Source organism: Danio rerio, chromosome 20 (assembly GCF_049306965.1).
Source record: "Danio rerio strain Tuebingen ecotype United States chromosome 20, GRCz12tu, whole genome shotgun sequence".
NCBI classification, from domain to species: domain Eukaryota; kingdom Metazoa; phylum Chordata; class Actinopteri; order Cypriniformes; family Danionidae; genus Danio; species Danio rerio.
The window spans coordinates 6,081,866-6,107,500 of record NC_133195.1 but is presented as its reverse complement, the minus strand read 5'-3'; the positions used below and the strand labels follow the sequence as shown (position 1 = coordinate 6,107,500).

Genomic DNA, 25,635 nt, shown 5'->3' with positions numbered 1-25,635 from the left:
AAATAACCATAATTTTGTATGCATTTGTACAGTGTTACTAACAAGAAAGTACCATTTGCAAAAAGGAAAACATGAAATGTGTTTTTGTGGACATCAACAGTTTACAAGTCTGTGACAACACTTAGCGCATTTTAATTGATCCAAGCCATAGCAGGCAGTTTGAAACAGGACCATTTATCTTTCAAGGCAAAGGAAATGGTTGTTGGCCTTGATCTTTAATCACTCCCCTGCTGCAGTGTGCAAGGTCATGAGAGCAGTGGTGACAAACAGTCCTACAGAACTGCCTTCAACGCACTGAGACTATCTGACTAAATTTAGACAGCATCACGGGCCCAACAGGATGTTTCAATTACAGCTATAGATCAGGACAGGAAAAAGTAAGTGTCCAATTACTGTGTGTGGCTCTGTTTGTAATCGTTTGTAATAAAGGGAAGTCTGGACCGAGATGCACAGGACAAAAAAAAATCTGAGGACAAAGAGGGAGGAGAGTAGAAAAAAATGTGACCGTACCTTAGCAAATTTGTATTCTACTTAGGCTGAGATTAACAAAATCTTAGATCCATACCCAGACTATACTGTTGTTGTGCACAGAGGACAACCTCAACCAACCCGGGCTCATTGTGGAAACGTAGTCCCGCAGACGTTTCTGGAGACCGCGGAATACGTCCCTGCGGGTACGGCTGCAGTTTTTGTTTTTGCGAATCCGCGAGAGGACGCTGTTGTGCGCTTTTTCTCATCTTGAACGTCTCTCGCGAGCGCGGTTCGCGCCCGCGCTGTTCTCACGACAACCCGCCAGAAGCCGCTGTCCGACTGACCGGATGATTGACTGCGCGACCGGCCAATTGGCTGACCGCCCTCCTCTTTCCCTGAACCCAACCAATTTTACCGATTGACCCGCCCGCCCGCTCGCTTCTCTCAACCCGAGCAACAGTTTACAAAAGCCGTCCAAAAAAAGAAAAGCCCTGATTTTATTTTTTATTTTTTTCTACCGGATTTCACCACGTTTTCGCCGTGTTACGAAACTCGTTCACTTAATTTTTGGGATTCTGTTTTGGTCTTACCTGATTGCTGGAACTGCTCTCCTCCGGACTCGAAACTGATCGCCGTGGCCAACTCCTCCTCTCTGCATCTCGAGCCTGCCGACGTTACAAGGTGAGCTGAGTGGACAAACGGGTTGCAGCGGGAAAGCCCTCCAGAAGGAGGTTAGCGGTCAGCCGGCGAGCGCAAAAGGGAACAGCGTCACACCGCCCCGCAGCGTTCGCTTGAAAAAAAATAAATGCAGCAGTACCTACCTCCCGGGATGTATTCCGCTGTCTCCAGAAACATCCGCGGGACTACGTTTTCAGAATGAGCTTGGGTTGACCTCAACACAACCTCATTTATGAGTCAAACCCACAATACTGATTCCCAGAAAAGGCAGTTGACAGACAAGTTTCTACATTGACTGGTCTGAACACCTGCTAGGGACTAACTCGGACCTGCGCCTTAACCATGATGAACACTCATCATTCTCCAGGCCACAGACCTGAGTCTGCGAGGTTTATTTTTCAATTCCGTCAATTGCTGGACTTTTAGTTCCTTGCTTCTGTCGCCTTTGGCTTTCTTGGTCGGGTCAGTGGAGCTGCTCTTCAGTGGCTCATCCTTCAACTAAATCAGTTTTGAAAGAGCTACCATTACAGTACTCTGCTACCTCCCTGATATGCCAGACATGTCACACAGAGCTTTTTTCTTTTCCAGTTCATCCACGTACGATTTTAAACAATCTACATTTTGATATTGCCAATAGATTTAGGTACACTCAAAAAAACGCTGAGTTATTTATTTAACCCAATGGCTGAGTTAGACATATTTGGTGCTTTGTTGGGTTATTTTTAACCTTTATTAGGTAATTTATTAATAACTCAATCAGTTGGGTAAAAGATATAGTTCTTTGTTAGGTTATTTTTAACCTTTATTAGGTAATTTATTAATAACTCAATCAGTTGGGTAAAAGATATAGTTCTTTGTTAGGTTATTTTTAACCTTTATTAGGTAATTTATTAATAACTCAATCAGTTGGGTAAAAGATATAGTTCTTTGTTAGGTTATTTTTAACCTTTGTTTGATTATTTATTTAATAACTCAACCAGTTTGGTTAAAAATTTTAACTTAAACAGTCAACTCATTTAAGGGTGCAGTGGGTGATCTTCCACAATGCTAACGGCTTAGCATAAATCTCTGAATCAAAGTCCCTCCCCTGCCGTCCAGAGCCACGCCTCCTAAAACAGGAGCACGCACCTTAAAGATGACAGCAAAAGAACCCTCTTTCATGTGTTTAAAGCGACTAGTGCTTGTCCGACGGCGTCCATGAATTACACTCATTACTAAGCCAAACTGACATGCTATTTCAGAGTGAATATTTAGAGTTGTAAACTATACAGGGAGAGACTAGGTAAAACAGCAGTATTTACTTGTGTTTTATTGTTAAACTAATTAAAATCTACATTATTGATGCTGTAAAATGTCCCTTATGATACTGAAAATAGTCTTATCAATCTTTCGTCGGAAGATTTTAGTGGCTGAACAACCAACCCAGGCTCATTGTGGAAACGTAGTCCCGCGGACGTTTCTGGAGACCGCGGAATACATCCCAGCGGGTACGTATGGCTGCAGTTTTTGTTTTTGCGAATCCGCTAGAGGCCGCTGTTGTGCGCTTTTTCGCATCTCAAACGCCTCTCGCGAGTGCTGTTCGCGTCCGCGCTGTTCTCGCGTGAACCCACCAGAGGCCGCTGTCCCACTGACCGGATGATTGACTGGGCGACTAGCCAATTGGCTTTCCTGAACCCAACCAATTTTACCGATTGACCCGCCCGCCTGCTCACTTCCCTGAACCCGAGCAACAGTTTACAAAAGCCGTCCAAAAAAAGAAAAGCCCTGATTTTTTTTTTCTACCGCGTTTTCGGATTTCACCGCGTTCTCACCCTGTTACGAAACTCGTTCACTTAATTTTTGGGATTCTGTTTTTGTCTTACCTGATTGCTGAAACCGCTCTTCCCCGGACTCGGAACCGATCGCTGTGGTCAACTCCTCTTTGCATCTCGAGCCTGCCGACGTACACGGTGAGCTGAGTGGACAAACGGGTTGCAGTGGGGAAGCCCTCCACAAGGAGGTAAGCGGTCGACCGGCCGGCCGGCAAGCGCGAAAGGGAACAGCGTCACACCGCCCCGCAGCGTTCGCTTGAAAAAACTAAATGCAGCCGTACATACCTCCCGGGACGTATTCTGCTGTCTCCAGAAACGTCCGCGGGACTACGTTTTCAGAATGAGCTTGGGTTGTGAACAACACTTCTGTTAAGATATAACCCATTTGTAACAACAACATCTAACGTTACATCAGCTTTGCGTGAAGCTAAAACAGTTAAAAACAAAACATCACGCGCTCGTACTCTCTCTCTCTCTCTCTCGTGAACGTGCAGCACGTCTATGTACAAACGATTGCGCAGTTGTTCAATCTGACGTCCGTTCTTCGTACGTGGATTACTCATTTAGCTGGATTTGGTTATTGACGATTTGACGTGATACAGGTTCATTTCGTTCTTCAAAACTGATCTGAGAGTTCTTGTCATAGCAACAATTCTGCTAGCTCAAACCTGGTCTTAAGCAGGTTTAATTCATATAAACAGGATTAGATCGGCTCATTTCAAGCAAAGATAATACAGAAAGTATGTACCAAATTCTGATATTTTCTTACAGTAGTAGTTATATACACTTCGGAAAATACTACTTTAAATTTTATATATAATATATAAAGATTTAATAATATATAAATTTAATAATATATAAAGTTATAGTTATTAATAAAATAAATGAAGTTATACATTAATAAAACTTATGCAATCTACACCCCTGTTATGAAAGTACAAAGACTGCCACCTGGTGGTGCAAAGAGAAAACGTATCGATATGAACTTTTTAGATCGATTTAGTACAATTCGTGTATGATAATAGAAATGCAAAATATGTGACTTTTTAAAAGCGATAATGCTTTTATGCAGTCACTAACATGTTTTGACAGTTAATATGACTGTCATTTGATGCTTCATAAAAGTTGCAGACGCCTTTACCAATATCAAAATGCTTTTGTAAACATCCAGTTATTCTTTACATCAATTAAAAAAAAAAAAAAACAGCTACTATAATACTACTATGGCTACTATAATAAAGAAAATCCGCTCTAACTGTAAAACTAAATAAACTGCTCTTGACACATAAAAGGGCCAATCATGCGGCCCACAACAAGGTGTAAAGTTATTGCGTGTTATATTCAACAAACCGTTTCCAATGAGTTTGATGTAATTTTGCTCACATGGATAATTGAATACTAATCAGATGATGTCATCACGCTGCTGTGCCGTCAGCCAATCGTTGCATTGCTGATCATGATTTCGAGGATCAATAGATCAGTCCTTCACAACACACGCAGCGATCTCAGATCAGTTCATCCAGACATTTTAATCCGATTCACGAACTTGTTTGAAGAACCAAATTAGCCAGAGATCACTTATCAAGATTAAAAGATCCATAATCTGCCAAATCATCTTAGATCATTTAAGCGAGCTACGAAGAACAGACCCCTGCATTTGCTGACAGACAGTTTGACCTACTTATCGGAATTATGAGAGATGTCGGCCCGACTCTATTTAATTGGATGAAGATTTTTTTGTTTTATGCCTTACCCAAAATATAAACATACACATAAATACATTTAGATTAGTGATGGGAAGTTCGGATCATTTTACTGACTCGGATCTTTGAGTCTCGTTCATCGAGATGAACGAATCTTTTTTCGAGTCATTTCGTTCATTTGGTTCAATTTGCCAAAATATTATTAAAATGTTACGAATTGCTTCCAAACACATCTACAACTAGCCCAAAAGGTTGATCGCACGACAAATAAGTCATAAATAGAATATAAGAAGGAGAAAATAATAATTCAATGTTTACCTGCTCTTAAGGTATTGTTGTCTCTTTGCTCAGCTCACCTCTTCATGTCTTTAAATGTCAGGGGTTCATTCACATTACACTGACAGTCACATTTAATCTTAATCAATGCACAGTCTAAGCTAATAGGAGCAATGACCGTTCGTTCATCACGTGAGAGAATGACTCAAACCCGAGGACTCGAGAGATGAACGGATCAATTCTTTTTCCGTTTCTAAATGCGTATGATTGGCCGGTTAGGAACGAGTGACTCATACCCCATAGAGGACTCGAGAGATGAAAGGTTCAATTCTTTTTCCGGCTTTAAATGCGTATGATTGGCCCGTGAGGAACGAGTGACTCATACCCGATAGAGGACTCGAGAGATGAATGGATCAAAACTTTTTCCGGCTCTAAACGCGTATGATTGGCTCGTGATGAACGAATGACTCAGACCCGATAGAGGACTCGAGAGGTGAGTGGATCAATTTTTTTTTTCCGGCTTTAAATGCATATGATTGGCTTCTGCCAATGTGATGAAGACTTGAAATTAACGATACCTGCACAAATGTGCGCACGCGCAGATGAACGAATCACTACCCGAGAGGACTCGTAGTTCCAGAGTCATTTAGAAGATTTGTTCAAAATGAACGAATCGTTCATGAACGACCCATCACTAATTTAGATCATTCACTTTAATCATTACCATTGGAATGTAAAGAGACTTTCAACCAGCACACCATCAAATGTTTCTGAAGACAATCACCTACTGCACCTTTAATGTTATTTTTAATTATGGAAGTAGACTGTAAAATAATAAAAAAAAAAACACACACACACACCTGCTGGTAGTTTACAGTAACATTGAGAAAAAAAAAAAAACTATATTTGTCATTTCAGTCCATGTATTTTTACAGCAACATACAATAAAACGGCACTTATGGTAAAGCACTGTAAAATAACAGTACACTGCTGCCAGCTGCTTTTTATGCTTGTATGCTTTTTTATGCTATTATGTTTTTTTTCTTATGACTTTTTCTCTTTCCATCATAATTATATACTCAACAAATGGTCTCACTTTGCTGTTTCTGATATTTCTGTCTTTTTTTCTCCTCCCCCACACATCAACAATCAACCCGTGTCCTGTCAGCTACATTAACTACAGTAATTGAGTGTGTTGGAAGCTGCAGTCTTTCATTTTGTTGGGTGGAAATGAGAGTTACCCACTGCTGCTCTTCTTTGGGTGCAAGATTTGCGCAATCAGATAATGACTGCATCTTCAACAGGCATTTATTTGACACACTGGTGATGCAGTAGATGTCTAATGCTTGTGAAGCTCGCGGATTAAGCCATGACTCACAAATGGTTAAAACAGCATGTAGCTGAAATCAATGGAATTAGTCATTCAGCTAAGAGGTGGATGATGAGAAGTAAAAAAAAAAAACTGAACTGAAAAATATAAATGAACTGAAAGCTTAGAGCTGGAATTTAGTATAATGCAACACCAGACAAAGACCACCGTGAGCTTTTAAAACTGTCAATAGGTGATCAGTTGCAATGAAGGAAACCTTCACACCAGAGCTAATTTTGTGTCAGGGAATACCACAAATATGTTTGATGATGGCTAAGGGCGTAGGTAAATTAAACACGGGTGTGTATGTATGTATATATATATATATATATATATATATATATATATATATATATATATATATATATATATATATATTTTTTTTTTTTTTTTTTTTTTTTTTTTTATATATATATATGAGCAATATGAGGCGTTAATGCCCCCACCAGTGCTGATATACAGCCATATCGCACTGCTACGAGTGTGATATTGCGTTTATACAACAGTTTGACGGCATAATTGTTTATATAAAAACAAAATCAAACACGGAGAGTCTCAAAAAACCTTTTGTATTAGGACCTACTTTCTTCTGGATTCAAAACATAAACTGACAGTTAAACAGTTGATTGTGCATCTTTTAAACTTTAGATCTGTAGTGTCTGCTTTTTGCTGGTGGTGTGTGGGCGGAGTAATACACAAAGGGTAAAAAAGCTGTAGAAGTTCTGATATTGCAGAATATCGCACGGCTATCAGCCAATCAGATTTGACAACCAGACAGAGCTGTCGTATATATATATATATATATATATATATATATATATATATATATATATATATATATATATATATATATATATATATATATATATATATATATATGAGCAATATCACACTCGTAGCAGTATGATATGTCTGTATATCAGCACTGGTGGGAGGCGTGCGTTGGCACCAGTACCACCAGTGCTTATATACAGCCATATCGCATTGCTACGAGTGTGATATTGTGTTTATACAACAGTTCAACTTCCCAATCCTGTACATACTGTAGATAAGAAAATCAAACACGGAGAGTCTAAAAACCCATTATTTTATTAGGAACTACTTTCTTCCGCCATTCATTCACATCTGCAGCTGACGTCAAAACAGCGGAAGCTGTTACTAATTCACCAACGTCACTTTAGAGCTAGTGTTTGAATTATTGTGACTTTTGAATCATAAGTGATGACAAAACTGCTGATTTTGCTAACACTTTACGATTATAATGTTGAACGTGACATAAACTGCAATCCATCTACAGAGATATCTTCTTACAGTGTTACAGTCCACAGTATTTCTCTGTTGCAATCGGGATTTTGCAATAATTAACCCCGAACATAACAACGAATCCACTAATGTTACCAGACTGCTGTTGTGTTTGCGATAAGAAAAAACGCTAAACACGTGCAGACTTTGGCAACACAACACACATTCCTGATATGCAAGCAAATCGGAGAGAATATTTTATTCTTATTTTTTAGGGCTATGACTGAAATAAGCTGTGGTTTTGTGTATTTTTTTCAGTAATTCTTCTTGTTAACACCTAGTGTTCATTATTAATGCTCAATCAACACTTACTTAATCACTTGAATATCTCATTACTTCCCCTTAAATGGAGTAATATCACAGTACTTAATAGGATTCTTTTTTAAACTGAAATGGTTTGTTGCAGTTTCCTCAAATGGGTTGAGTTACTTTAACTTATTTGGTTTTACAGTCAAGAGAAAAGCTATAATGGCTATGTGCTTATACCGCAATTTCCAGCTGCTTTTTACAGGTGTAATTTTACCAGGTTTCTGGAACCAGGCCCTTTTTTGGACTTGCACGTGGCAAGAGACTGAGCAAATCAGTCAAAGCAGAAAAGGAGCCCATATGTACGCAAGTGGTCAGCGGTACCGCTCCGTAGCATTTGTTTTACACACAAAATGTAGCCATTATGTACCCCTGGACATGTATTTCTCAGTTCTCAAAAATGTAGCCCACAGCACATATTCTCAATGAGCCTGTGTTGAGAAATATAGAGTAACGAGTGGTAGCATCTACCATCAAGTTGGCTACTTCATACACACATCAAACAAAATAGATACATACGTATATGCATAATAAACATGTCTTTACCCAGTTAAACATGTGACTACATATAGTATTATCGCAGGATCTGTGAATTCAAGCTATGACGGGATAAAGGATCCTACCTGAATTGTGGGTGGTGATCGCTGTTTGCGAGTAGTGGTGGTTGACAAAGTGGTGGTGGTCTCAATGAAGGTGGTAGACATCTCCGGGGGCATGGATGTGGTTGTGCGTGAAGGGCTTCTGCTGGTAGGTACATCCCCAACCAGTCTCACGCTGCCATTTATTTTGATGTTAGCATGACCTTCGGCAGCCATGTTGAGAACCTTCAGGCCATTATAATAGAGACCAGACAGCTGGCCTTGGTATGGCCTCTTGCGGTCATTACCGCCTATTGAGATGGTGGCTTGGGTGTTAAAAATTGTCAGCTGACGACCTGAGGGGAAGACAAGTGAAGGGGAATACAGTTAAAGCAGTTTATGTGCTTTTTTTATCGTTGGCTAATCGACCAATTTATGATTACTGTTTATTACTATCATTACTGTATTCTTGAAGTACAAGCATAGCTTTAATAAATACATAAAGTAGTGCTGGCTTCACTGTGACGTGCTTCTCATGCAGATGTTTTGAAGTTTTCATATTGTCAGAAAAAGAAATGCATTCTGATAACAGCTCCGACATATTTACAGTTTAATATTACACCGGGCAAGGAAGAAAGCTCATCTCATACATTTCAAAGGACTATCATGTTGATTCATGCATGTAGAAGCACTAATGGGATTTCAAAGTGGCTTTAGACAGTGTTAAAGGGACTTTATAATCATCTTATGCAGTTTAGGCAAAGATCTTTAAACGCATTTAAAAATCCAAAGGACTTTAATGCTAAATCTGATAAATAGTCACCTCTCTGTTTCATCCTGTTTGTGAAGAGGTGTCTATCAATTTCATCATCGGCTGCATTAGTCATTTTTTAGTAAATTAGAAGCACATGCTAATCAGAATCCCAAAAAAGCATTAGCAATCGAGTCAGCAGAGAACCTTTGTTACTAAATGCCAATTTGTTGTCTTTAAATACATGTTAAATTAGGTGTTGAATTTTTTTTAAACTTTGGAAGATAATTTAAAATGTAATAAATTAAACACCCTAACTTGTGTCGAGTTTTGGTTTAGCTTCAAAGTTAGAGTTGCGTAGCAGTTATGCAGTTTTATTATTGTTTACCAGTCCCTTTAACTGGTCAATGATTTGATGGATATAACAAAAAAAGGATCACAATCCACATAAAAAAAAAGATAAATAAAATATTAAACGCAAATATTACATAATGGGAAGGGAAGTAAATTATGAACATTTTAGGTTAATTAGTGTCAAAACGCCAAGGCAAGACTGTTCAGATGTAACTGAAATAAATAAATATATTGAAACAGCATGACAAGGAGCAAATGAACGCAATTTAAAACGAAAAAAAAAAAACAAAACAAAAACACTGAGGGTCTTGTGAGGGTTACCTTTCTCATGTAGCCAATCTTCGACCGGCCGGGTATATTTGAACGGGATTTTCTTATTAGCCATTTGAAAACGCTCAATGTCGCTGTTGCCTTTAAAGTTCGAAAGACATCTTAGCACATTGTACATTTATACACTGTTTAAGAAGGTTTAGATGTGTTTAAAGGATTTAGGTCTTGTTATCATAGGCAGTTTAGGTTTCATTAAGGTTAACTTCTGGTGTGATATTATAAAGCATTTTAATCAAAGAGTAACCAACTCAACTATCAGTTTAACACATATTCAGACTTTGTGACAACATAAAAAAGTAAGTAAGTTAGAGATACGACTAGCTAACTTCAAACATATACCTACCAAGCTACAAAACATCTCTTAAATAGGGAGTAACTCTTGTCGGTAACACTTTATTCTGATGGTCCATTTGAGTATTAGTAGACTGTCTGATTAATATCTGTTGATACTGCTCCTTCAACAGACGTTTAACTGACTATAAGAAACTTTGCAAATGCAGTCAACTTACACAAACCCCAACCTAACAGTCTACTTGTAATCTAATGAGAATCAGTTGGCATGTAGATGCAATGTAACTTGAATTCAACAAACGGACCATCAAAATAAAGTGTGACCCTCTTTTCCCACTGGACATCACATGCTTTTAGATTTCAAGGAGCCAAGGAAGACTTTACACACGACTTGTAAGGGAAAAAAATAAAGGGAAGGGATGAGAAAGAGAGAGATATAAAGGTAAAAATGTAGATGCTCTAAACCTGAAGGAAATAAGACTTGTAATGACAGATTCAAGGAAGACACTGCATACAGATGAGATCGTTACAGAGAAGTGTGAGTTCTGTTGCTGTGGTGTCCCCGAAGTCCCCCACTTGAATATTCTGCCATTATATAGATTTACTTTTATTTATTTTTGCATTTCTTCCTTCTGTGAGGTGTTATGGAATCTAACATCAATGATCTTGGATTTGCTTATATGTAAATCCGTAGGCTAAACTATTCCCAGAGAGCAGACCTTCATTGAATTATCGGTAACACTTTAAAATAAGGTTCATTAGTTAATGCATTTACTAACATGAACTAATCATAAACAACACATGTACAGCATTTATTAATCATAATTGAACATTTACTAATGCATTATTAACATCCAAGTCCATGCTTGTTAACATTAGTTAATGCACCATGAGTTAACATGAACTAACAATGAAGTACTGTATTTTCATTAACTAACGTTAACTAACACGAACAAATACTGTAGTAAATGTATTGTTCATTGTTTGGTCATGTTACTAAATGCATTACTTAACATTAACTAATGAACCTTATTGTAAAGTGTGACCGAATTATCATTGAATCAACAGTTGAAAAGTTGAAACCTCAACATGGGTTGTTTTATTGAAAATGTGAGTTTTCAGAAGTCACCCCTGTAGTGAAGAAGGGTTGCTTTTTCTTGGGGTCTCAGCACTCTGAAGGGTCACAAAACACCAAAACACATTTTTTCGAGCTGTTGACAGTCATATATGTTTCCCACGCTTCTAAAAACACTATTAGGACACCTATATTTCACTAAAAAGTGAAAATAGGTTGTTTTTGCGTTATTTCCAGTTAATTCGTTTTTCCGTTTTGAAATGCAACTCTCTGCTAGCGGGGCTCCCAGCTAACTCCATCAAGCCTCTTCAGCTGCTCCAGAACGCAGCAGCACGAGTGGTCTTTAATGAACCTAAAAGAGCACATGTCACTCCGCTAATCATCCGTTTGCACTGGCTGCCAGTTGCTGCTCGCATCAAATTCAAAGCTCTGATGTTTGCTTACAAAGCAATTTCTGGCTGCGCCCCTTCTTATTTGCTCTCACTTCTGCAGATCTATGTGCCCTCGAGAAACTTACATTCTGTGAATGAACGTCGCCTCGTGGTTCCATCCCAAAGAAGGAAGAAATCACTTTCCCGAACGCTTGCGCTCAATCTGCCCTGTTGGTGGAATAAACTCCCAAACTGCATCAGAGCGGCAGAGTCACTTGCTGTCTTCAAGAAACGACTAAAAACTCAACTATTTAGTCTCCGCTTCACTTGGTAATCTGCAATTGCCTCTCTAGATATACCACTAACTGTACCCAAAAAAAAAAAAAAAAAAAGTAAAAATTTAAAAAATAAAAAATTTACTAATACTTTCCTTCTTAGACTTTACAGACCTGAAACTAGCCTATAGCACTTATTCATTGTTGCTCTTATAGTTGTATAAATTGCTTCCTTGTCCTCATTTGTAAGCCGCTTTGGATAAAAGCGTCTGCTAAATGACTAAATGTAAATGTAAATGCATTTTTTAAGCTGCTTTAGATACGTTAGAACCTTATGTGTATTCCAGCATGGAGACTGGCTGTCTGTACCTGGGAGTACTTCTTGATGTCTCTGTGTGCTGCGTTCATTCACGAGAAAGACTTGGTTCAAACCAATCAGCGCACTCTATTGTGTATGCGATGCAGCTTCATTAATATGCATGATAGCTTCAAAGACGGTTTTTACCTGTTACAGTGTTCAAAGAAACGCCACGTTGTGTTGCCAAAACGAAGGGAAGAAGAAGCAATGCTTGGAGACACGGGTTGTCAGTGTTGCTTTTATAATTTGCTGCAGTGAAAGTTTTGTTTTCATTTCCCGCTATGAGAGCGCTGCTTGACTCACGTGTGGATTACAGTGCACGTGACATGTGACAGAAATACGTGTCTAAGGAATTTTTTTTTACCCGAGAAAATGGTGACATTCTGAAAATGGTGACATCCGGAATTGCCGCTCTCTCTTTTTAATAAAGAAGCGGCTACAGTTGGTGTTGATTGTCCTGTCTCTACAGATTTGGTAAGTAGGCGATCAGTGATCTTTGTTTATTTATTTAGTCTGGCTGGAGAAAAAGCAGTTTATATAGGCGTAATAGGCATGTCAATATAATAAGCCCCTTAAGAATTTCTTTGTCAAACAAACATTTGTCATGACTTGTCACTCAAAAACATCTTGCTATAGCTACTTAATTTATAATGTAGCCAAATGAGATTTCTTGAAATCTTTCTTGCAGTATAAGCTGTTTATTTTGTAATTATTTTAGCATTTGTTAAAAAGACTTATATTTTGAAAACACCATTTTAAGTAATGAGCTGTTCATCTTCTGTGATTGTGACCATCTTTTTGTGAAAACAGTGATGTTTCCAACCCGGGCTCAATGTGGAAACATAGCCCCGCGGGCGTTTCTGCGGACCGCGATTTACGTCCCGGGAGGTACGTATTCGAGCGGTTTTTGTTTTCGCGGATCCATTTCGCGCCGTTCTCGCGCGAAAAGCCGCCGGATCGGCCGACTCGGCCACCCTCCTCTTCCTCCTCCTCCTCCTCCTTCCCTAAACCCGAGCGACGGTTCGCAAAAGCCGTCCAGAAAAAAAAAAAGCAAAATCCCTCGTCTTCGATTTCGACCGCGTTTTCGGATCCCGCCGCGTTCTCGCCCTTATTTTTCGGATTCCGTTTTTCGTCTTACCTGATTTCCGGAACCGCTGTTCCCCGGACTCGATCCCGGTCGTCGTCCACCGTGGCCAGCTCCTCCTCCTCCAGAGCCTCCGCCGACGCAACACTGTGAGCTAAGCGGACAAACTGGTTGCATCGGGAAAGCCCTCCACTCGGAGGCAAGCCGTCGGCCAGCAAGCGCGAAGAGGAGGAGCGGAGCGGCGCCACACCGCCCCGCGGCATTTGCTCGAAAAAAACTAAATGCGGCCTTACGTACCTCCGGCCACGTAAATTGTGGTCTCCAGAAACGTCCGCGGGGCTACGTTTCCAGAATGAGCTTGGGTTGGATGTTTCAATTGCACTATCACATAAAAAATATTATAGTAATTTATAGGAATAGTGTTATATTAATAGAACCATTATATAAAAAAAAAATTGTCAATTTAAATTCTATAGTTGCTCGTATCACAACAACTATAAACATAACTCAATACTGAAAAAACATGTTCAAAAACACTATAATATTTACTATAAATCACCATAGTATTTTTTCATGAGGTCATTTGTCCTCGATAAAAACTGCAAATGCAATCCCCGCCATTGGTGACGTTTCCAGGCGGCAAAACTGCGAGATTCAGGAAGTGTCTGGCTTCTGATGTATATTTTGAGCCCTCGTCTTACTGCAGCTGCCTGCTCTCGTCTACAATGCAGTCAAGGCGAGGCGCATCTCAAACAAGAACAAAGTTACTCAACACCTCTCGCTTAGCTAAACAAGCAAATGACTGCTGATTCACCAGTGTGCATTTTCAGAACTTTGTGCACGGTAAAAACGGTGAACAGGACTGCTATTCAGAAACACAAAGCCCTGCTTTTCTTCCTTTTCCTTTTTAAATAGGCAGAAAAGGGGCTTCAAAGTGGGCTGGTAGCTGCTTGCTGAGCAGTGGGATGTGGGCGAGGTAAAAGGGTGAGGATAGAGGGTAATAAGTAGCTTCCAGGGCTGCCGATGCCTTTGATCCAGACGAGCAGCGCTCACAAGCCTGGGGCTTGAGTGGTTTTCCTGGATGGAGGCCTGCATGCTAGAGAGATCCAGCAGAGCTTGAGGGTTTAGAAATTCGTTTTAGAGATCAGACGTTTTGGCAACATTCACTATCTTTCATGTTATTGTGAATACATATTATGATGATCTTTGCAGAGCAGTCTTTCTCTAAACTTTGTTTTGAGATCAAAACTGGGTCAAAATGGGTATTCTCTGGCTGCACCTGACATAAGCCTGATTAGTAAATCTCGTTCAAATATTTCCTGATCACATTTGAGCCCAAATTCAAAAAATAAGCAAAGAAGGTTGCTGCCGCAGTAAATGTTTTATCGAAAAGCTCCACCTGAGAATCGAAATGCATTAATGCAGTAATTTGATATGATTTTAAATTATCGTAGTTTTTGGACAATAAAGTATTTATACAACTAATAGATGCAACCCAAGCTCACTCTGGAAACGTAGCCCTGCGGACGTTTCTGGAGACTACGTGGCCGAAGGTACTTATGGTCGCGTTTTGTTTTATTCGAGCGAACGCTATGGGGCGGTGTGACGCCGCTCCTCTTCGCGCTCATCGGCTGAAGGCTCACCTCTGTGTGGAGGGCTTTCCCGCCGAAACCAGTTTGTCCGCTTAGTTCGCAGTGTTACATCTGCGGAGCGGAGTCCGAGAGGAGGAGGAGCCGGCCACGGTGACGACCGGGATCGAGTCCGGGGAAGTTCGGTTCCAGAAATTAGGTAAGATGAAAAACAGAATCCAAAAAATTAAAAGGAAACGAGTTCACGATGGGGCAAGAACACAGCGAGATCCGAAAACGCGGTCAAAATTGGACAGCTTTTGCAAATCGTCGCTTGGGTTTAGGGAAGGAGGAGGAGGGCAGCTGGGTCGGCCGATCAGTTGTTCAGTCAGTCAGTCGGACTGACGGTCGCTCTACAGCAGCCTCCGGTGGATTTTAACGCGAGAACAGTGCAGGCGCGAACGGCACGCGCTCCCGAGACGTATTTTGCGGCCTCCAGAAACGTCCACGGGGCTACGTTTCCACAATGAGCCCGGGTTGAATAGATGTGTTTGTCAGTTTACAACATATTCCTGGAGTTTTATCTCCATTATTATGTTGATTACTTCCAAAGACTATTAAAAAACATTTACATCTATATCAAATTCAAACCACAAAAAAGCCAAAGCAATGCCACATATTAGCCAGAATTCAACCAAATGAACCAGAACTGATCCTAACTGGGCCACCATTTGCTTTTATTCTACCCCAGATCTGTTCACACATTACACTTACTGTGTGTGGCAAAGTACAAAAATCCCAGCATGCATTGCAGTATGATTACATTCTTTAGCTTACTGATGCTACATTTTTCATTATTTGCTGTTGATTCTGCTGTTTATGTTGATGTAGTTGATTTTGTCACTTTTAGTCTCCTGTTTATGATGTTTGTGAGTTTTGTTCATTTGGTTAATTGTCACCATTGTTGATGTTTATATGCTGATTATTGATGTGTCTGTGAGCAGAAATTCAACCATAGAATTTTTGTAGCTCAAAAACCTTCATAATTCTGTGGCATGAGCAAGCATGTTATCACGGTACTTCTAATAATAGAAATAAACATTGGTTAACATTACTAAATTTAATTATGTCATACAGGTTGTGCCTCAATTAATTTTATTGCTTTTTATTTTTTTACTTGGCTTGTTTGCTATAACGAATTAACTTTTAAAACAAAGTTCTTAAAAGTCACGGCAGCCCAAAATAAAATTTATATTAAGAGGTTCAGGGCTATGAGCCCAACTAAAGCAAACACTTTTCTCCATGATGGAGACTTTAGTCTATGTGGTCCACATATGTTTTAAGATAACTGGGCCACATTTGCCATGGCTTCTCTGGGCCACTATAGGCTCACAGCCGCATTAACCAGAGCGAACTGTGCCGAATATTTGCCAAAAGTGGCCCACATATGTTTTGTATTAACTGGGCCCCATTTGCCAAATTTTCTCTGGGCCACTTTAGGCTCACAGCCGCATTAGCCAGAGCTTACTGTGCCAAATATTTGCCAAATGTGGCCCACATATGTTTTAAGATAACTGGGCCACATTTGTCATATCTTCTCTGGGCCACTATAGGTTCAAATCCACATTAGCCATAGCTTACTGTGCCGAATATTCACCAAATGTGGCCCACATATGTTTTAAGATAACTGGGCCACATTTTCCATATCATATCAGGGCCACTATAGGCTAACAGCTGCATTAGCCAGAGTTGACTGTGCCGCATATTTGCCAAAAGTGGCCCACATATGTCTTAAGAAATCTGGGCCACATTTGCACTTACACATGTGAGCCACTTTTTGTTTAGACCCTGATTACCCTTAAACAGTGGTCACCAAACTTGTTCCTGGAGGGCCGGTGTTCTGCAAATTTTAGCTCCAACCCTAATCAAACACACCTGAACAAGCTAATCAAGGCCTTACTAGGTATACTTGAAACATCCAGGCAGGTGTGTTGAGACAAGTTGGATCTAAACCCAGCAGGGACACCGGCCCTCCAGGACCGAGATTGGTGACCCCTGCCCTTAAATGACTATGCCACATTTTTGCCAACTGTGGCCCACATTTGTCCTCCATCATTTGGGCCAAATTTACCATTTTCCACATGGGCCACATTAGGCTCACATTCAGATTACATTTTGCCATAAGTGCCAAATCTTTGCCTTAAATGGCCCATATATGAATTTGAATCTTTGGCCCCTCTTTGCCATAGTACAGTTGGGCCACTTCTGGCTCATTTTGTCTGGGCCGACGGAATACCACCAGTGCCGCATAACTGCTTACAGTGGCCCACATTCGTATGCTATCTGGGTTGGTAAGGCAGGGAAACTGGCAATACCTTACAAGCATGTGGCATGCCCTGGCTAACATGAAGAATCAATATACAGTAAGCAGCAGAGGGAGTTGTGACTGTCAGTAATAGGGCGAGGGCACCCTTAACTGACACAACGTCATAGTGATACAACACAAGATTTCACAGTGATTCTCTACCAATGCACAAATTGGTGAAACAATTATTAAAATACCGCAAGGTGCCATAAGGAATCTCTATTGAACGAATGTTTCGCACAGCCTACATCATTACATCATGTCTCTAAGGCTAATTGGACACTGAATGATGCAAGAACTGCAACGGAAGTCACTACACACCTCAAAACTCTGCGCATATTTATTTATCTATGTATACAAATAACCTTATTGAGATTGGCCATTTAGAACATCTGAAATGCTCTGTTTAGATTTAAAAATGTGTTAGGAAAATGACGTTATTCCTGTCAGTGTCTTTCACAGATCCAGCTAAAATAGCTTAAAAATATAGATAATATTGTGACAGCATCAAACTGCATCCTTTCCCCTCTCCCCTCCTACTGTGTGCTGGCCATTTTAAGGCTGCATTTCTTTAAAAAGACCTTCCATTGAATACAGCTTGAGTAACCCTGACAACGGCTGCCGTCTAATTGGAGGAGAAGTACAGGGGCCACATATCCCTTGGAGGGCACTGAAGCAACAGAGAGATCAAAGTGGAGGAAAAATAAATAAATAAAAAACAATTAATTGAGCGTGAAGGGTTTTTGGATTTTTTTCCCCACTGTTTGAGGGCTGTATTTCAACATGCCCTATTTCTCTGTGAAGAAAATGCTTCAGCTTCTATAACAAACCTCAGCAATGATGGATGAATGTTCATCAATGCAGGAAATACACTAGCTTCCCAAGTCTGGGGTTCACAGATACAGGATGGCTACTAAGAATGAACGTGACTATGTGCGACACTGAAGTGTTCCCCAATGCTCTAACACAGGAAAGACATGACCAGCAGGGGGCAGTTATGTAACAGTGATATCGCAGCACACACTTTGAGATTTACTCAAGTTTATAAATGACATTAAGGGCTCTATTTTGACGGTCCATGCGCAGAGCGCAAAACGCAGGGCGCAAACGTTTTCAGGGCATGTCAGAATGCATTTTTGCTAATTTACGGACGGGAAAATCAGCTTTGCGCCATGGAGCATGGACTAAAAGGGTTGAGTTTATTTTCTTAATGAGTTATAGGTGTGTTTTGAGAATAAACCAATTAGAATCTCATCTCCCATTCCCTTTAAGACCCAGCTGCGTCGCGCCATAAGCGCATTCGCTATTTACAGGACGTAAAGTAAGTCTAAGTGGAAAAACTGAGCATTTCACTAGCAAACAGTTAACAGTTAACAGTGAGAAAACTGTTAAACAGAGCATCTACTGCGTGAGAATGAGAGATAATGGATCACTTTCACTTTCGCTCTTGGATAGGGAAACCTTTACGCACAGACATCAATTAGTCTATAAATAATTATTGCATTTGTTAAGCGCAAATATTAATTTCAAAACTATTTCTAAATTCAGTTCTAATTTCCAGCAAACGAATAAATTAACAATAATAACGAAGTGTGCTCAAAAACCTGAGTTATATCCTAAAACACATGCTGTGCCCCATATGGTCTAAAACCTGACAGGTGGGCAAATCTAAGCTTGTTTTTAATAAAACAAATATAAATATGGATATAATAAATAATACTGCTAATAATAATAACATTATACAAAAGCAAATTGTTATGAATGAACTGAAAAAGCCTCCCGAGATGAAGAAGACATAAAAGCAGTGATTTTTCATATTTATGTAGGCTAGAAAATAATATGTTTTGTAATATTTTAATCCTTTATTTTTATATCCTATATCTATTCTTATTATATCCTATATATATCCTTAATATTTAAATTTTTTCACATGTAAAGATATTTGCCTATTGCTCTCTTGTGCGTATTAAGCAGTGCATAAGCGAGGCACAACTCTGCGCCGGAGTTTAGACCGGGTTTGTTTTGGTCTAATGAAAAATCTATTATAGTTTCTCAAAATAGCAACGCGCCAGCAGTGCGCCTCAGAACGCCTTCCTTTTTAGACCAGAACGCCTATGGACGCACATATGAGCGCTAATGCATTTGCTATTTAAACAGCGTAGCACAACGCCTCAAAACGACTCTTGCGCCAAGCTGAAACTACCAAACAAGTATTGCACCGCGCCTTGCGCCGGGTGTATGATAGAGCCCTAAGTAGGATAATCATGATGGTCTCGTCAGTTGTAGCATGGTTTGTTCACTGAAAAACAATTTTTCAAAATGTTGCGGAAAACCTAAAAGCACCGTACTACAACTTCAATGCTACTAGGGTTTTGAATGTTATTTGAATGTCACAAAGGTCTGAGGTTCATTCTCCCACAGCTGCTGTAGCTGTCGCGTTACTGTCTTAAATGTGTGCTCTGCTGTTCCTCTTGTCTTTCAAAGCCTCTCGAAAGCAGCTGGCCAGATGTCATGGCACTAATCGTGGTGGACCAAGGCAGCGGCTTGGCCTGCCACTGTGCGCCGGCTTGATTATTTCAGCATATGGACAATTCAAAGGTCAATTACGAAAGCAACGCAAGCCATGTTGATCAAGAGCGAAGTGGCATTTGCTTTATTTTTGTAGTGTCCTTTCAGTTTTATGCCTTTCCTACCGCAAAAATAAGATCAGTGTTGTAGTTATGAACACCTGTATCCATTTTTGAAAATGTGCATACCTCAATGCTGATTACAAATGACATGGGTAGGAAATAGGAATATTATGTTGTTCCTTGCCTTGCAACTCTTGATTTCTATGAAAACACATGATATCCAGTGGGACTCACAGTAAAGACTCACTTCTCTTTGAGAAACCTCACTTCAGATACAGTAGTCAAAAGGCTACACATTACCTGATGGAAAGTGCTCGTTGATTGGCCAGTTGTCCACCTGTAAAGTGGCATTTCCCCCATTCCTTGTGAAGCGCACCACATGATACTTTCCATCATTGACTTCTGTAGTCATCTCTTTGACGCTGATGTCCACTGTGCCGATGTTAAATGTAACACACACCTTTCCTTCTTCCTGGAAAATAAAATAAAAGAAACAGCCTTGTCAGTCTAACAAAATCAAAACGCAGCTCAATATATCAAAGGTGATATATAGATATATAGATATACACACATGTACTCAAGTAAATAAACTGAATTAATGATGTGCTATCTGCGGAATTCTGCATGCGCAGATTCCGGGTGGGCCTACTGATCAGACACAAAGGTCTGTATCAGAGAGATTACTTGAGTATATGTGTGTATATCTATTTTTATTTAGTTTTTTTTATTAATTTCAGTAATATTATTGACTAATGTGAAAATGTTCATCTGATTTATGCACAATGCAGTTTGTACAGTAATATTTTCTGTCTTTTACTAGATATAATATATGACAAACTTGCTTTATTTACCAAATCAAGTGAATCTAATTGGATTTTCATTTTAAAATATAAAATAATAGTTAAAAAGATATTATTTTTTATTACATATATTATTTCATATATATTATATTCATATCCGCAGAAATCTGCAGATTTTTACCAAAATTCTCAGCAGAAATAGCAAAAAACGTCCGTAGATCCTATCTGGCCCTACGGATCAGATATTGATTAGATGGTACCAGTTGGTTTTTTATAAAGCTTATGTTTTTCAATCCCACAAAAAAAAAAAAAAAAAAAAAAAAAATATATATATATATATATATATATATATATATATATATATATATATATATATATATATATATATATATATATATATACATATATGGAAAATGTCAATCAAAGTTCTTGTAAGAATTAGGACTCCCCCTATCCCCATGTCATGTGAACTGTCAGTGGTTCTCGCAATATTACAGGTATGGTTGTAATAGTATTTTTTTATTATTATTATTTTTTTTATTATAGTTAAGATATAAAATTTTTGTGCATATTATAAAATCATAGCATGTTATCGTGACCTCAATATCACCCAAAACAAATATGTGTAAAAAGATTTATATTTCTTAAGTTTTATACAGCTAAAAGACCCTGGGGTCAAATTGACCCCAAAGAACACTGATGTGACAAAATGTGTAAAGGGCATTGAAAAAAAATAATATCATGTTAAATTTATGTTTACCAAGTTTTCCCATTAAATTAGGAAAAAGCATTCAATCTGTAGCAAAAACAACAACAACTATATATGCACATAGGTTTAACATTGAATGGGGTCAAATTGATAATAAGATAATAGACTGATTTCACACGGCCGCCATTTTTAAAAGCGGAATCAAGGCTGCGGTGGGAAGAAGCATCGGAAGTATCGTTGGGAGTTACATAGGAACGTTGTGTACCTGGCTGTATATCTTATCAGCGAAGAGAGAATGACACATTTATAACGTCCAAGTGACCTGAAGGTCCGTTCTGAATGAATGGTGAAACTAAAAAGGGATATCAGAGCTCATTTTCAGCTAAGTTAAGGCAAATGGCACACGTTAGCAAATGTTTTCTTTCCTAAACACAAGTTTTAGATGCCATTTATCAAACTCAAGTTAATAAACTGATTCTTTCACTATATTAGACTCGTCACGATACTGAATTAAAAGAAAAACTGTCAATTTCCCGCTAACATTTAAGGCATTGTTGATGGTTTTCTTAAAATAGCGCTGATTTGCCATTGTGTTCACATGCTCAACAGAAATGCTTGTGATTGGCTGAGAAGGTCATCAGTTCACCCTCCGCTGTTTACAGAGTACAAACACAGACGAGCGATCTGCTTCTGATGACTAGACTGATCTTCTCGTCTGCTTCGAGCTCCAGTCTCCTTGTATCTGTGTTTACAGTGGGTGAAGAGCGGTAAACTGAGTGCAAACACAGATACACGGAGACTGGAGGGCGAAGTAGCCGTGAAGATCAGTCGAGTCATCCGCGCTCAATGTTAGCGGGAAATGGACGTTTTTAAAACTTCAGTACCGGGACAACACTATTACAGACAACACGATGTGCTACAGAGGACTGCAGGGTTTTATCGCTCACCAGGTTACATAGGCAGGAAAGCGTCCCCACGGTGTTTTACTAGTGCCATAAACTGAAGCCTAGGAGGACACTTGAGATTATTACTCTTATAGATGTTGTTTAATGCTAAATTGCTTTTAATTGTTTAAATTAAACTTACTAAATGATATTAAAATGATGTTCACACCCTTTCTGCATTTTGAAATCTCTGCAACAGCTGGAGGTTTGTAGTCCACAGCATGTTACTACAACGTTTACAGTGCTGGTTCTATACTTCCGGGTTTCTTCCCACCGCAGCCTCGCTTTGGTTCTTTAAAATGGCGGCCACGTGAAATAAGCGCATAGGAGGGTTAAAGGGCACCTAGGTTATCCCTTTTTTCAGATTTAATATAAGTCTTTTGCGTCTCTAGAATGTGTATATAAAGTTTCAGATCAAAATACCCATCAGATTTTTCATTATACCTTTTACAAGATGCTGTTTTATACTGATTTCCAGCAGGGGGTGGTTTTGTCGTACTGCGACTTTAAGCCGAGTTCTGCCCGCCTACTGTTTCTACATGCCTCCTCCCTCAGCTGCGTCAGACAACAGACAGACTTAAAGGAAGAAGGTCTCACGTAGCGTTTGTGAGATACTACAGTAAGAACTAATCTTTACTAATCAGTATTGTGAAGTTGCATTGATGAGTCACACACAATATCGTTACAAAGTTAACACACACACACACACACACACACAGATACACACAGATACACACGCACACACACGCAGGCAGGCAGACAGACAGACAGAGCGCGCTTAGCTTAATTAAGTCTAACCTCAAGTACTGTGTGGATATCTGTTATGTTAATGTACAAAATAAACCTGATTTAACTTCCACAAACCGGGATTGAAGGGTCTTCTTTTATAATCGTTCTGACACGCGGCTGTGCTGATGAAGTAAAGCTGAAGTAAAACGCCGTAATTAATTACACACATACTCTGTTTTAAAACACTTTAAACATGTGAAACTTACTCTTAATCACATTTGATGATGATTGCTGGTCCTAGCGAACAGAACAGACCTTTTATTCCCGGTTGCTTTGCGTATGTCTGTCTGGTCTTGTTGACATATACACGTGACTACCGGAACATGTTGATGCGCGCAGCTGTCAATCAATTCGGTGGGCGGGGGGATCGCACACCTACGTAATGGTGCGATCGATTTGAAAACAGCTCCAATTGGCCGACCCTTTTTTTTGTAGCGAAATTGAAAAAAAAGGACTGGGTGTGTTCATATCACCCCAGTATGACGGTCTATACACTATACCAACACACAGATCTGTCCAAACAGCCCTTTAAGGTCATAAAGTACTCAGCAGGGCGTTTTAGTATAACTGTTGGCCGGCATGTCCTCTCTTTAAATATCCAGGCTGCCGTGATTGACAATTTCAATTACACTGCACTGGCCAGCAATGTTTCATTGTCTTTTCAAAGAACGGTGTGGTAAAGGTAAATTGTATCCTATCAAAATAAAACCATCCACAATGACAACAAGCCAATGTTACACTCTGTAATAGTCGATTCAAGCTAATGAACAGTATTAACACACTGTGGTAGGATAGCATACATTACATTGCTTTTTCTCATTACAAAGGGGATAGCGCATAAGATTGATGCCTGTTGAAAGTTCCACTTTATTTGATATAAAACCTGATGCCTCTCAGAGGATGGCAGACGTTTAGAAGGTTATTGCTGAATTTTGCTGCAATGGAGAGCATAATGTCTGGTGTTTTGCCACTGTGGGTGGCATCAGGGTAGCCAAGAGTGATAAAAGTAATTTGAGTTGCAGCAGGGGCCAGCACAGATGAAGAAGAGCTCTATCTCTCCCCATGTTATGTGTGCTGACATCCGTAATGAGCTATACAATCCAATTCTGTCCCTCCAATCAATGGTTACAGCGGATAAACAGCCCCAGGCATCTTTTTTTTTTTCGAGAAAGCTTCAACCTTAGTCTCGTGGCATTGAACAATATGCATCCATCATCATCAGTGACCATCAAAACATAGTGAAGGGTAATAGCCTTCAAAACCTCCTAATTCGATTTTAGGCTATGATTAGGTAGCGAACAAGCATTCAGGTCCAAGTTCATTTCCTTTGTTGTAGCTAGCACAAAGTCACAAAAAAGTTTGTGTTAAGACTCTAGAAGAGCAATGAGTTAACAGTGATGCTGAGACTACGCAGTCTTTAACAAGGTCTTCTCCGTGTAGGAACTTTGGTCAGCATACTTTATGTTGACGTCAGAATTATTAGCCCCTCTTTGAATTCTTTTTTAAATACTTCCCAAATGATGCTTAACAGAGCAAGCGAATTTTAACAGTATGTCTAATAATATTTTTTCTTCAGGAGAAAGTCTTATTTGGTTTATTTTGGCTAGAATAAAATCAGTTTTAAATTTTTAAAAAAGCATTTTAAGATTGTTATTATTATTAGCCTCTTTGAGCTATATATATATATATATATATATATATATATATATATATATATATATATATATATATATATATATATATATATATATATATATATATATTTTTTTTTTTTTTTTTTTTTTTACATAACTTGTCAAATTACCCTAACCTGCTTAAAAAACCTTTAAATGTCTCTTTAAGCTGTATAGAAGTGTCTTGAAAAATATCTAGAAAATATTATGTACTATCAACATGGCAAAGATAAAAGAAATCAGTTATTGGAGATTCATTTTTTTATTAAAATTATTATGATTAGAAATGTGTTGAAAAAAAATCTGCTCTCCATTAAGCAGAAATTAGTGGAAAAAATAAACAAGGGGGGCTAATAATTCAGGGGGACTAATATTTCTGACATCAACTGTAGCTGTATATATACAAAAAAAGTGTTTACACATTGCATGAGAATTTTGTTCCTTATCCTAGGAGAGAAGTTATGAAAAAATGAAATTTGAAGACATTTTTTATATTGTAAACAGCCTTACATTAAAATGAAGAGTTTTTATTGTCATTTATTTTCTTGTCAGCTTAGTCCTTTTATTAATCTGGGGTCACCACAGTGGAATGAACCGCCAACTTATCCAGCACATTTTTACGCAGCATCCACACACACACTCATACACTACGGACAATTTAGCCTACCCAATTCACCTGTACCGCATGTCTTTGGACTGTGGGAGAAACCGGAGCACCCGGAGGAAACCCACGTGAACGCAGGGAGAACATGCAAACTCCACACAGAAACGCCA

The 25,635-nt window shown here is 39.1% G+C and overlaps 1 protein-coding gene and 1 long non-coding RNA gene across 52 annotated transcripts in view; both read right to left on the bottom strand.

Moving 5' to 3' along the window:
• The window catches only part of LOC141379528 (uncharacterized), a 3,109-nt gene extending 472 nt beyond the window's left edge, over nucleotides 1–2,637 (bottom strand). The window contains exons 1-3 of the long non-coding RNA XR_012396337.1: nucleotides 2,096–2,637; nucleotides 1,364–1,949; nucleotides 1–599 (exon numbers count right to left, since the gene is read on the bottom strand). The exon at nucleotides 1–599 is cut by the window's left edge and continues 472 nt beyond it. This is a non-coding gene — a long non-coding RNA (uncharacterized lncRNA). The remainder of the gene's footprint in view (nucleotides 600–1,363; nucleotides 1,950–2,095) is intronic.
• nrxn3b (neurexin 3b) overlaps nucleotides 1–25,635 on the bottom strand; it is a 420,076-nt gene that overhangs the window by 30,028 nt on the left and 364,413 nt on the right. For 31 of the 51 annotated variants that reach the window (XM_073933124.1, XM_073933109.1, XM_073933110.1 and 28 more), the window contains 3 exon segments: nucleotides 20,247–20,418; nucleotides 9,921–10,010; nucleotides 8,540–8,850 (listed from right to left, as the gene is read on the bottom strand). In XM_073933124.1, the coding sequence (XP_073789225.1) occupies nucleotides 8,540–8,850; nucleotides 9,921–10,010; nucleotides 20,247–20,418 (573 nt within the window). 51 annotated transcript variants of the gene reach the window in all.